General features: G+C 39.7%; 1 protein-coding gene across 1 annotated transcript; it reads left to right on the forward strand.

The window, feature by feature from the left end:
* Nucleotides 1-3467: 3467 nt before the first annotated feature.
* On the forward strand, nucleotides 3468-8843 carry crabp2b (cellular retinoic acid binding protein 2, b). The gene is made up of 4 exons (XM_083981952.1): nucleotides 3468-3611; nucleotides 6836-7014; nucleotides 7358-7474; nucleotides 8569-8843. The coding sequence occupies exons 1-4, from the start codon at nucleotides 3530-3532 to the stop codon at nucleotides 8617-8619; spliced, it is 429 nt and encodes a 142-aa protein (XP_083838078.1). The 5' UTR covers nucleotides 3468-3529; the 3' UTR covers nucleotides 8620-8843.
* Nucleotides 8844-14130: the final 5287 nt, after the last annotated feature.

Below are 14130 nucleotides of genomic sequence, written 5' to 3' on the forward strand. Positions count from 1 at the left end.
TCAAAGGTTCCGGGTAAAACAAACACGGCTGAGATGAACGCTAGGTGACGCCTCACTCAACCTTTACTCGTCTGTTAACAGTGGTCCAGTGTTGTGGTTGGCTTTCAATTTAGAAATACTTTTTCAAATACTTTTGTTGTAACATAATAGGATACATTTCAAGCTCTATTTAAAGGTGTGCTGTGGAACAAAAACAATAGCCTACTATTAATCTTATCCTGTCATTTAGGAGAGATTCACACCCATTTAGATGGATAGAAAACAGAAAATAACATTAAAAAAACTAAAACAACCTAAAGTTTTTTTGATATATAATCAGCAGGGCTGGCACTAGGAGTTTGATGGCCCTACAAGATTTTGTTTGTGGCCCCCAAAACATTCAAAGCGCAAACACCATGATCACACACACTGCTTAACTGAATCAACATCCGTCTTGTTAAATGTATAGTCTGTATATAAAATGTTTGATGTTGATGTTGTTGATGTGTAGTGTTTGATGGTGTTTTGTGCCAACACAGAACTATGTGCTACCATGCTGTGCCAAAAGCAAATTCTGATGACTTGTTGTGCAGTTAAATTAAATTAAATTAAATTAAATGAATGAACGGACACACACAGACATGTTTATGTGTTAAATGAATTGAATCGAACCCCGGTTGGTATACCTTTCTGATCATGTGGCCCTAAACATTGGCTGGATTGGCCTCCCCCTGTGGGATGAATAAAGTATCTTTTATCTATTCTAAAGTGTTTATGCCCTGATAATCAAATGAAAATGAAGGACTAACCAACTGAAACAAACAAAAAAAAGTGCTGAAAACGCTGCTCTTGCCCGATCTTCTTCATACATTGTTTAAAGATATTTTGCAGGTAAATTTTACTAGGCCTACTTTCTGTCTCTTCAGGTAAGCCCAGGCTTAGTCCAAGGCGAATGGATGATTAAAAGAAAAGCAAAGTAAACATACACCTAATTCTATCTCTCAGCACAGATAACCAAAACGGCCGTTATTAGCTTATTAATACATAAGGGGGATTTTGAGGAACTCCATCCATTGCCATAGCAACAGGGACAGCGGTGTCCAGTGTTATCCTTTCATCGAGGCCATTCTCCTCTTCTTCCTCTCATCCCCGAGCTGCAGCCGAGGTCAGCCAGCGGTGAAGGCATGGTCTGGAAGGCTAATGTCTAATGTGCAATCAAAAGTGCTTTTATTTTGTCCCTTTTTCAACATGAAATAACAGACACGGCTAATTCCCACGTTGCTGTAACTCAGTAAGCTGCTGTATCTGCACGGTGCCATAGGGAGGAATGCTGAGACAACCTGCACAGATAACATCAGGATGCATGATGAATACAGTGCATCATGTTTCCGGAGGCATCCTCTCTGATCCAGACCTGGTGACATATTCTTGGCAGTGAGTGGATTTGTGTGAACGAGTGTGAGAAACAGAGACTGTAACATTTTTAAAAAGATATGCATTGAGGGGTTTTATTTCACATTGAGTGCCATGATGGAATACATCTCCCTGACAACACTTGAGGTAAAATGCAAAAACATGCATTCATTCACTGTAATTAATCCTTTTTTTTTTTCTTTTATTGAAGTTAGTAAAAGTTTAAGTTACTCTGTTGCTATAGCAACTGCTACTGGCACTGTTTCATAGCAAGAATAACATTTTGTTGACAAGAACAAGAACCATTTTTCCAATTCATCCAATTTATCCAATGTCTAATGCCATTATTGTGTTATATCTATAAAGTCTGTTTTTTTATGATAATTTGGGGACGAGTGTTTATTGCAAACTAAATTAGCCACTCTCTTGCCGTGAGAAGCTTTCTAGAAAGGTAACTTTGCGGTAATGTCAGCAACATACTGTTGTCAGCCTAGCTAAGTTGTTTTGGTTTTTTCCCACTCATTCTGTGACTTTTGTGGACCTTGCATGTAGTTATGCTTACCTAATGTATAGTAATAGGCCTATGTTTTGCTTCCCATGAGGATTTAAGATCATCTTTCACTGCTGATATCTTTATTTCTTTGCATCACTAACTTTGATAAATCTGACTCTTTACTTCTGTTCTGTTCTGTTGTCTTTCATCCATTAGGCCTACTGTTTCACACTTGCTTTCATCTGGGTTTTGTATTGGTCACTTCATTAACAATGCCATCAACCCTGAATTTAATTTAATTTAAATTAAAATAGTTGCATTTCATTTTTTTTATTTGTTACATCTGGCTACATGGACATTTTTAATTCATACATTATTGACAATGATAGATTACCGGTATAATTCACACATCATGGAAGGGAGCAGGATGAAGAAAACTTGTTTTTTCTGCCCTTTACTCATTTCAATTTGAAACTAGAAATAGATTATCTCTTACTTGTAGGCTACATATCATAACACCAACAAAAAAAAGACAAGCAAAAACACAAGCAACTGTCAGTCTGTTTGATAACACAGTTCAAAAAGTGCTACACATTGTTCATGTAAAACAATTACAATCCTATTCTAATTTCATTATTGACACTACAATGTATTAGATTAATGCTTCTGTACAATTTCCTGAACATAAATGACTCAAGAATACTAAAAAACAAAGGATTTCACAGCTTTAGCAGAATATGTCTGTGCAGAATGGATGGAAAGTGGACAGTGATTCAGAAAGCCTGACTGAGAAGGTAAACAGTATCTTGTGTCTGTGTTTGTTTCCAAACATCACATGGAGCCGTAATGACATGTAACCTGTCACTGTCCAAGCCGGACAGAGACAGAATGAGGTGGCAACATGAGTCAGTGTCGGCTAAATGAAAGTGATAGGCCTGGTCTATTGTGCTATTTGATTCTAATGATTAAACTGGCTTTGTATCCCCCCTCTCTCTAAATAGATTTGAGCTGTGGAGTGAAAATGCTGATGGCACTTTCCTGGATCGATGCCTCCAGCTGGATGTCTTATCTTCTGCCCTTTCATTACTAGCTTTACCAGCCCCCTCTCACTGTGGATCTCAACACAACAAACCCTGATATCTGATTTCACATTCCAGATCTTAGAAAACATGACACATGATTTCAAGTTGGATTGTTTTTTTTTTCCCCTCAATTGCTTAATTACTTATTTACTCACTTTGCTATTTTCTCGACTTCTTGTCAAATAACTGGAGCTAACATGGCACCAGCTTATAAAACAATTAACACCTTTTATTATTACTATACGCATCAACATCAAAGGACTTACTGGAAGTGCATTTTCCAGCTCGTATCCAAATCTTTCACCATGCTGACAGAGGTGGAGGGTACACAAGGAGTCCGGGGGGAAAGTCCCTCCCTGCCACCGGCCTCAGCATTGGCTGGATCGGCCTCAGATCCGAGGAGAGCTGCGAGCCAATGAATGGAGGCGCAGATGCAGGCAAGAGGAGGCGGCTTTACAAACCGGGCAACGAGAGAGGGACAGACCAGACATCTACCGGAGAGTCTGCGGTCAGAGCCGGCGTCTTATCTGCCTACATCATCTCTGCAGCTGCTTGTGTTGAAATGGAGACGAAAGTCACAGATTTCTCAGGAAAATGGAAAATGAAATCTTCGGAAAATTTCGAGGAACTTTTAAAAGCACTAGGTGAGTTATTATGGATTAGGGGGGGGGGGAATTAATGCAGCCTTTGCGCATCAATGGATGGGTCACAGGAAAGAAAAGTGCTCTTGTGCTCTAATACAAGAGAGGAGAGGGTGGCATTCAGTGCATGAAAAGAAAAAAAAAACTAAAACTTTGCATGTTAAGAGTCAGGCTGTATATTGTGTATCTGCTTTATCATTAACCATTTGGTTCCATTGTTAAAATGCAAAAAGGATAAAGGAAGGGAAGAGATGCATCTCCCTTACAAAGACCTGTCAATCATTTTGTCAGTGGCATTATCAGCTGGAAATCCACTTGGCTTATAGGGGTCAGCTGGAAGACCGAAGTGTCTCTCTGTGGTTAAATTGGTTTTTCTCCTCCTGCCCTGCTCATATGCTCCCCGGGAATGTGTCTTCTTGTTAAGGTACATGAGGCTGAACAGGTTCCAGGTCTGAGTCCTCTTTGGGGAGAACAGGAGAGAGAGAGAGAGGTCAGACGAGGGCCAGCCAGTGGCATCCATTAAAAATTTGAAGACAAATAGCCTGTGGAGGAATGTTAGATTAGACTCATCTGAAGCAGGGTCCTCCTCATGCGGTTGTAATTAGAGCCAGTGTAAACGGAACTAAGCCTCGACATGGGCCCCAACAGCCAGTCGGCTCTGAGAATGACTTTCCTTCACTGCCCTGGGCCTCCCTGACCCAATCTGGGTCTCTCTCTCTCTTCTCGCTCTGTGTGTGTGTGTGTGTGTGTGTGTGTGTGTGTGTGTGTTGCCTCTAGTACCACTGCATGAGCAAATATGGTCTGAATTGAATCTGATTTGTCAGATAGTCCTGGTCTCTCTGAAGCCGCAGTCTAGCTCACATAAATAATCACTAAAACCCAAGAGGTCACCGCAACCGGGCAGTTTGCATTTGTTTTACATTTATGAAACATCACCTCACATCTCTTCTGATCCAGGACGTAGATGTTGATATAAGTTGTACTTTTCACAAATGAGACTATAGGCCAGGTTACATCTCTCTACTTCACAGTATTATGTGCTTTCTCTTGTTCCACAAATCCACGTTGAACTGTAGAATAGGCCTTCCTGTGCCAGGTTGGCCCATGGGTCTTGCATGGGGCCACTCACCCAAGGGGTTGGGGGTGAAAGTCAATCAAACAAATACAGAGGGAAAAAAGACAGAAACAAGCACTAATAGATGCAAAGTTGATACAACAGTACACACACACACAATAAAATATATAGCCTACACAAAAAAGAAGAAATGCAAAACTTTCACAAAGATGAAAAAACAAGTAAATAGATGCCAAATGACTATACAAGACTACAACTAACTAAATACAACTACAACATAACCACAGAGCCACACAGTGACCAAAGCAACAACAAATATAACCACAAGAAGATGCAAATCAATGATTAAGAAATGAAATATGCTCCAAATCTGCACTTCTATCCATAAGGGGATAGCATCATGCATAGCTGTTTTTAAATGTCAGTATGTCACCATTGTTCATCCCAATGAAAGGACTGCTTTCTTTTCACTTCCACATGAGGCAGAAACAGAATTAAAGTTTATGGAACCACTTATCACAAATTAATTTTTTATTGTCCCATTATTGTTGTGTTACAACATCAAACAAAACATCTTTATTGCAGCTGTGAAGAGATGAACCCTCAAACTATGAAAGGGTAAACAAGCACCCTGCTTCATCAGAGTTCTGGCTGACAACACGCTGAGTGGATAATCACTGACTTGAAGCTTTGTATCTTTGGTGGTCTTTGGTTTCTGCACTTCAGATGGTCGAGAATGTGTTTCATCTGTCGTTGTGCAATACGACTTTAATGGTCGCGCTAATAAGCCTTTCAAAGGACCAAAGAATTTGTCTTCGAAATCCATAGCAGTGGTTTTGCATGACATCCATCCATCAGTACATTAGATATCCTGCTGATCCTTTGAGCGTCACGGGGGGTTGGAGCCAATCCCAGGTGACATTAAACGATTAAGCAAATCACATATGCTCCACATTACTGGCAACCAGACATGCCATAAATTCTGCCTGGAAACCAAGAAGTTAATCAAAATGACAATCCGTCCTTGTGTTTGTTATTTTGTGTGGTCAAAAAAGTTTTATTATTATTGAATGGTAATGCAGCAGCACAGCAGGCTGCGTAAAAAAAGGCGTTGCATTCATAGCTTTCGTCCAGGAAAACAAAACTGAGGAGACGCATTATAAGTAAATATGGGTTTTGGGAAAAGCAGGAAAGAAGTTGGCTGTGACTTGCATTTATAGGCTGATGTGTGGCTGGTGACTCTCAGACAGGATGACATGATTTTATTGAACGCCAAGCGAAGACAGAAATTCCCTGCTGGTATTGCATTCCCACATATAGTGATCATATAACATCAAGATTCACTTTGACAGATTAGCCACCTAAGGTCAACTTCAGACTGGTGCATATTACCGTATACAGTTTATAACATGGTTAGGTTAATGATTCCCCAAACACAAATGTAACATTGAATTTCCATAATGAAATATATGCACATACGTATATAAATTAAAAACTGTCATATATGGAATAGTGATATATTAAACCTAGTAGATGTTGGAACAATTTTGTATAGGCCTAGTGATATATACAGTATAGGATCATTGCTTACATAAACATATATCTTTTATGTAATAAATGTTTATGTAGACACAGGGAGAACATGCCACAAACTGAACCCAGAACCTTTTTGCTGAAAGGCAAAAGAGCTCACCACCATCCCACATGATTTAAATGTTGTTACAAACATTTCAAATATAAATTATACATGTAGGCTAGTGTTTAAATATATGAATTCATTTTGTAAATGTTTTCCTCACATGTACAGTTTTTCTATTAATACATGCATATATGTTATAAAATTATAACTTCATATATCCAGTAGATGTGTGTGATAATAATATCTCCCATTACATGTGACATATAATGTATTACATTTTCTTTTCTTTTCTTTTCTTTTTACCAATACAGACCCACTCCTATGTGTCTTTATTCACAGCTGTATACACTTTGCACTCACCTCCAACCAACCCAGGCGTTACTTTAACCACAGCTTCCAGTTTAATATTTCATCTGTGTGTGTGTGTGTGTGTGTGTGTGTGTGTGTGTGTGTGTGTGTGTGTGTGTGTGTGTGTGTGTGTGTGTGTGTGCGTGCGTGCGTGCGTGCGGTCAGGTGTGAATGTGTTTCTGAGGAAGATAGCAGTGACAGCCGCCTCCAGCCCAGCGGTGGAAATCACCCAGCAGGGAGAGAGTCTGTCAATCAAGACGTCCACCAGCGTCCGCACCACCCATGTCTCCTTCACCGTGGGTCAGTCCTTCAATGAGGCAACAGTGGACGGACGTCCCTGCACGGTCCGTAACCCCTTCTACTTCTCATATGAACATTCTTGTGTAATGTCAATGAATGCATTCCTGCATTTGGCCAAGGACAGCACAACCAGCCACGGACGAAACATATGGAAATGATTTCAGTGCAACTCCAGAGTCGGTCCTGGTGATAGTGCATGGATCTGTTATTCATTCCTTCATGTTGAGTGAGTGGTGAAGGACAAACCATAAAAATGTTCTGGTGTGCAGCTCTCGGTACACTGAGCTTCAGATATGATGAGGCCCATATACTTTGCAATAACTTGAGTGGCCAAATCACATAAGTTATGTTTATTATTAATATTCTTCCTTCTCCGAATCCCTGCAGAGTTTTCCAAAGTGGGAGACAGACAGTAAGATCAGCTGTGAACAGACTTTACAGAAAGGCGATGGGCCCAAGACGATGTGGACCCGAGAGCTGACCAATGACGGAGAACTGATACTGGTAATTTTTGTGTAGGCTACAGCAGACACTTAAACATAATAACTGTCTAGTCTCAGGTCAAGTGTTTAAAAGTTGCCACACTTACTTATAGGTCGTAAAACATGACTAAAGTTGTGTCCCAAATCACTATTGAGATGTCTACGCCACGATTCATGATGCATTGTAGGATATTATGAGTTTACAATATATTATGTACAACAATGCTACATTGCACAGCAGGCTATGGCAAACTCTCTGTGGGGAGTGGTGAGTGAGTTCAGATGCAGCTTTAGAGTACACAGTCATGCTAGCAGCACTGTGAAGGCATACCCAGCATAGCAGTGCTATGATCAAATGCTAAATGCTATCAGCATGTTAACTAACTTCCTGGTAACACCATAAAAATAGCAAACTTAATTCATACTAAAAAGTCAACACTTGGCATAAGTATCTAAGAACAATGTAGGAACAGCTCCAAGTAAAACTAATTGGTAGTTTTTCCATAGGGCAGCTATTTGCATGAATCTTGCATCATCACATTTAGCTAAAAACCACATGGTGACAATGGACAAAAAGTCAAAGAATCAAAGCCAATTGAAATTGTCCCTGGAGATCCATAAATATCTGTACAAAGGTTCATGGCAGTTCATTCAACAGTTTCTGAGACTTCAGTCTGAACCGAAGTGGTGGAGTCATCAACACTGCTCTGACTTGAACAATGCAGTTAGTGTTATCTGGCTGGTGTTTATTCTTCTTTTCACTTTTGCTCTGTAGTTCACCAGAAAAAACCTCTCTAACCGACCATTTGACCACTCACCTTGTGGGAAAAATAAAGTTAAAGAAAAAAAAAACTCCAATTCAATTGCTTTTACAAATTGGAGGGTCTTTCTCATGAGTCTAGGAGCTTTTTTTTTGTTGCTTTTTTTTAAGTGTAAAATGGGAGGATTTTTCAACAAAACAATATTCTCCATCATTTTTTATTTTATTTTAATGATTAATTAAGCATTATTTATTCATCGTTACACACACATACACCCAGTAGGCTATAAAGGGTGCCTCATTACAACAGGGTACCAAAAGTTTAATCTGTCCTGTTGTTGCTGTTTTTCTTTCAGACAATGACCGCTGGCGATGTTGTGTGCACCAGAGTTTATGAGAGGGAATGAGGACGTGTTTTGCAAGACTGTCATACAATACTCCTGTTTTGTGTCTCATGCATGGTTTACATTTACTTGCCTAGTTTTCTTCTTTTTCATCCTACTTGCAGCCAGTCAGATGTTGGTCAGATTTTTTGCTGGAACAGCTTCAGTTTATACAGTATGAATGTATGTTTGTACAATTACCTTTTATAACACCAAAGCTAATTCTTCTTCTATATGTACCATATAGAAATGTCACACATTCCTCTTTTTTTTTAAATTGCAGTGTCTAAATCCTTTTTCAAGATGCCGATAAACTGTTTTATATGAATTTGTGTTTGATGATTCCTTTCCAAGTGCTCCGTCTTTATGCTGCCTCCTCCCTGCACCTCCTATTCCCATGTCAGCCATCCGCAGATCACTTTACATCGCTGTCTGTCATTCATCCCCTGAATACGCTGATTATTCCGCACCCTTTCCCTCCTCCATCTTTCCATTTGCAATCCTACCTTGTCCTCTGTATGCTCTCTGTCATCATTGCTCACTACAATATATACTCAATTAGTTTAAAAAAACCCCGAAGACAATTCATATTTTACAAACCCCGCTTTGAGAGACATTTTGGCAAAGATGGGGAGGGGAAACTGGGAGTGGAAAGGAAAATGAGGGCGGGAAAGAGAGATGGCAGCCATGAGAAAATGATTTCATAGCATCAGGAGAAGGTTCTACTTGTTTTTCTCCCTCTTCCAGCTGTACCTACTTACAGAATGAGCTCAATAAAAAATCCCCCCACTTTTTCTTTTTTTCTGGGTTTGCACAAAGTGTTAAGTGACTTCCTCTTACACTGCATGTGCAAGCAGATCTCCAGCTGTCCTTTCTCAAAATGCCCTTTTCAACATAATGGATGCAAAACAAAACATGCAAATACAAACTGAGACTGAGACAGGACTCACCTGGCTGTGAAAAATGAAAAATGGAGGGGTGGGGGTCTTTAAGGCACTTCCTGAGGAGAGCACACTGCGTTGGTTCACAAGCAGTGATGGTTTTTCCAGGTTTTCAAACATGGTGCAGACAAGCGCCCCAGAAAAATGCTTCCCAGTTTATACACACAGTGCTGAGCAAGCAGCATGAGCGCTGGGGCCTCCTCCTGTATGAACCCTCTCAATAACCTCACAGAGTAAGTGTGTGTGTGTGTGTGTGTGTGTGTGTGTGTGTGTGTGTGTGTGTGTGTGTGTGTGTGTGTGTGTGTGTGTGTGTGTGTGTGTGTGTGTGTGTGTGTGTGTGTGTGTGTGTGTGTGTGTATGAATCAGTAGTGGAAATATGTACCAAACCAACAGTACAAATTCCCTGTCCTTCTGTGTGCCATCATTAGATTGTTAATACTGATGGATGATACAGTAGATACCGACAATCATTATTGATGATGTGGCAAAAAAAGGAGGAAAGAAAATGTTGAATAAACAAAGTGACAAAGATATTTTAGACATGTTGTGAAATGTTGGATAATTGGACCTCTTTTGCAGTTATACATGGCCATCTGAGAAGGGCTCAGAGAGGAAGGAAATTTCTCTTTGGGGGTTCATCTGCTATCCCCAAACCAGGAGTGAAGGGTCACAGGCCATTTAAAAAAAAAAAAAAGTAAAATCTTAATCCATGGGTGACTGCTGTCAAATAAATAAAGTAAAAGGTGGTACAAGTCTGAAAGGGAAATCAAGTATAAGCACCTCAGCATTAATCTTAAGCATGGTATTTGACTGAAGGTATATACAGTATATAATCACTTTTCCACCACGGATCTGCAAAAAGTTTGTGTCTGCATCGAGAACGAAAAGATTAATGTGTGACCAAGTATGCACGGCTTACACAACCTCACTTCCATCAAATCAACAACCTTTTATGGCTCCCAGGCAAGTATGTTTTCAGTGGTCTCAGTAGAAACCCAATTTATTATGTAACCACTCATCAAAACCACAACTCTTTAACTACATTCTGGAGGGGACGGATGACTCCTCCCTATTTGCACAATAAGAAAACTTTCATCACACACACATGTAGAAAACACAAGACGCCTGATCCTGACTCAATGACCCCTTTGACTAATAGTTGTTACCCTCAGAGGAGCAGCAGGCTAAACCACCCAGTCCCAGGTCGCTTTCCAACACAACTCTCTATGCCAGTTCATTCCTCAGGCAGTGATGTCATGGAGACTTGCATTGCTCGATTGGCTAAGGAATGCCTGCGGTTTCAGGACTGCAAGGCACCTAAGTCCAGCACCTGAACCGGGACCATCTGGACCAGCCGTGACCGGGACCGTCAGAGGAAATGATGAGTCACACAGGAGTCGGCTGACAAACACAGATGATCCTAGATGAAGAATATAAAGGCAAATCAATAAGCAAAGCCTGGTTATGTGATATGTGCTACCTCAGCCCCAGCAGTTCAACTTAAAAAAATAAATAAAAGAAAAAAGGTTTCAGTAATTACTTGATCTATTGAGGCTGTCAAAATGGCTGCTATGACTCTTTCAACACAGGTTTCTCTGCTTTAAATCTCTGGTTGTCTTGATCTTTTAATCATACTTTAAGGGTGTTTTTATGATGCAGACACTCTGTTACCACTCATTAAACACATTTAATGTTGCTTTTCCATCATTATAAAAAGAAATGTTGCAACTTCATCTTTTTTTCCTTTAATGAGACACTTTTTTTGATGTGATGGATTCAATCTTCACTCTTTGTTCTTTCAGTAACCAGCAGCCCATGTGTGTCTTCCTCTTTCACTTTCTAAGGCCTTTGTTTATTCATCCTGCATCCTAAACCTGATGTGATAGTCAACCCTCTGAACTGCCACATCCTCCATGTGCTCCTCTGTCTAGTTGAGTTGTTTCCTGTTTTATTTTGAAGTTCAGTGTCATGTCTTCCTGTGGTCTCATCCTGTGTCTCACCTGGGTTGGTTCCCCCACCATGTGCCTCGTTTCTCCTTGTGTAGCTATTTAATCTCTGTGTTTTCCATTGTCCTCTGAGTAAAGTGTGTGTGCTCTGTCTTCTCATGTTACTGCCCAGAATTTTGTATTCAATACATCCCACCATACCTGCTCCAGAGTCTGAGTCTGCAGCCTTGGGTCCATCTACAAACCTTCTCCCTGGCATGAACCTCCTTAGTGATATTTAATAAAAGAGCAGTCACGTGACCTGATTCTTCCTTTTAAGTGACAGGTTCACATGGAGACAGACAGTGACAGGGCATCCTGGTCCATACAGTTGCTGATACCCGAGGCCAAAGTCTCGGCACACCATGATTGGCCAACGATTGCTGACTCACCCACCAGTTCTCCTTCAAACATGGATGTCAAGAAACATCATCATGGCTGCTGTATCAGAGTGATTCACTGAGATCTCACCCTCTTCATCATGCTGGTCTCCAAACAAACCCGGGAACGTTGCCAAGTCTCTTGTATAAATCAAAAGGGATTTGAGCTTGAATTTGAGTTTATAGTGTTGCCAACTATTTTCAGTGGAAATGGAAACTTCGATTTGTCATGCAAATTTATTTTACAGGTTTATAAACTTTGTTTTTTTAATTCAACTACAAACCGGCAATTTGATTATCCTAGTTTACAGGTTCAACAGGTTTAGATTGTTTTGATCCCAATTTGGTCTGGGACCACCTATGATAATTTCATGTCATAACCTTGCATATTTTGCCAGTTAAATAGCAACAAATAGTTACAGTGTGGGATTGTGGGGTTGTGCAGAAGGTTGAGAAATGTAATCTGAAAAAAAAATGAAGGTAAGCCTCTATCCGAGTTGAGTTTCTATTTTTTGATTCAGACCAATCTTTTCTCTCTTTTGTCTTTTTCATACATTAGTTTTTTGACAAATTGATTAATGATTTGTGTGCTGTTATATTTTCACTTGTTCATTGGACAATGTTTAAATTCCATGGTCATTTCTTTTGTTTCTTGTATGAATATGTATTTAGATCATTTAATGAAAACAAGCACTTGTGATTTGTCTTTGTGCAATAAAACATAACTGACAACAAAGAGAAAAGGGTCATGACATTTACATGTTTCTGTACTGAAGAAAAGTTTTGTGCCATTTCCAGTGAGCCATTTTAGATTAAGAGAGCGAATTGGGTATTTATGCGGCTGGACGGCATGTATACAGGTCTGTATACTGTAAGTGCATGTGAGACAGTTTAGCCTATGTGTTTATAATGAAATCATATGACTGCCCTCACCCATGTGACCCCATGTGACTTGTTGGAGAAGAGAATGAACAGACTGGATTGTACAGGGGCATTGGCGTATGAAATGTGTATGAATTAGTGAAGCTGAGGGTGTAATCCGTCCTGCTGCAGGTCAACCTGTTGCTGCATGTCCATACAGTTTATGGGCTAAGGTAGGCCTACAAAGAAAAACCTATAATGTGGTCTGGTCCTGCAGGATCAAAGAGACTGTGCCACAATATTAACCATAAGAAACTCACATTTAATAGGCCTAACACTGGTAGATAAAGCAATAATGAAAATAACATTGTTGAACCAATTACTCAAATTTAGCAAAGGTTCAGTAAAGGCGATGAAACACAAGTAGCTATAATAATAAAAAATGATGATGTTTCTTTTCTAAACTGATGCACCTTTGCAGTTGCCAGTGGTTTACATCCCACATCTGTACTGAGAATAGCATCTACTGTACTGTACGTGAGAGCAGAAAAGTGGGAAAATGGCTCTTCCAAGGCACATGAGTGACATCTACTGGAAGAGAAGGAGAGAGTTCATTTAAAACAACATAACATGACAATTGAATGAGTTCTCTTGTGTACAAAAGGAGTTGTGTTTATTTAGGCCTGAGTGTAGCTCACCAAAACAAACAGTTATCCTTCTTGCACACATTTGAATTGTATCCTCTGCATATGTCGTGTCAAAAACAGCTTACCGGTATCTAGCACTGTTTATATACATGGTTAGCCCATTAACTTGTGGTCTTCATTCCTGCCCTTGCAGCATTTCCCAGTTACCCAGTGTGCACATGCATGTGCATCCTTCCTCAGGCACCTGCATTAGATTAGGAAAAGGTGGACTCATTTCTAGAAAAATAGCTCCACATAGCATCACTGGAAGGCTGAAACTCCACAGGGAATAGCAGTTACATAAACATAGAGCCAGAATGAGATCCTGTCTTTAACCTGCAGCAAAACCATGATGATGTTAACCTTGTTCAGTGCCACTTTCTAATAGGCCTCTAAAAGATAATAATGACAAAAAAGGAAAATAAAATAAGATAAAATAAACAAACTTCAACATCAGGCAGTATTTTATTTAGATACAGTAATGCAATACAGTATCACTTTCTAAAGTGCCACCATATTACAGAATTATTAATACAAGCTTTACCACAAACTTGCATTTGCAGGTTTATTTCATTAAAATAAAATGTTTTTTAATTCAATTTCAATTTGTTATAGGCTTTATACAGTCAGACAACATGGTAATCAATTCCCTTAAAGAAACATGTTGAAACAAAAAATAAAA

This window comes from Trachurus trachurus (genome assembly GCF_905171665.1).
Source record: "Trachurus trachurus genome assembly, chromosome: 11".
NCBI classification, from domain to species: domain Eukaryota; kingdom Metazoa; phylum Chordata; class Actinopteri; order Carangiformes; family Carangidae; genus Trachurus; species Trachurus trachurus.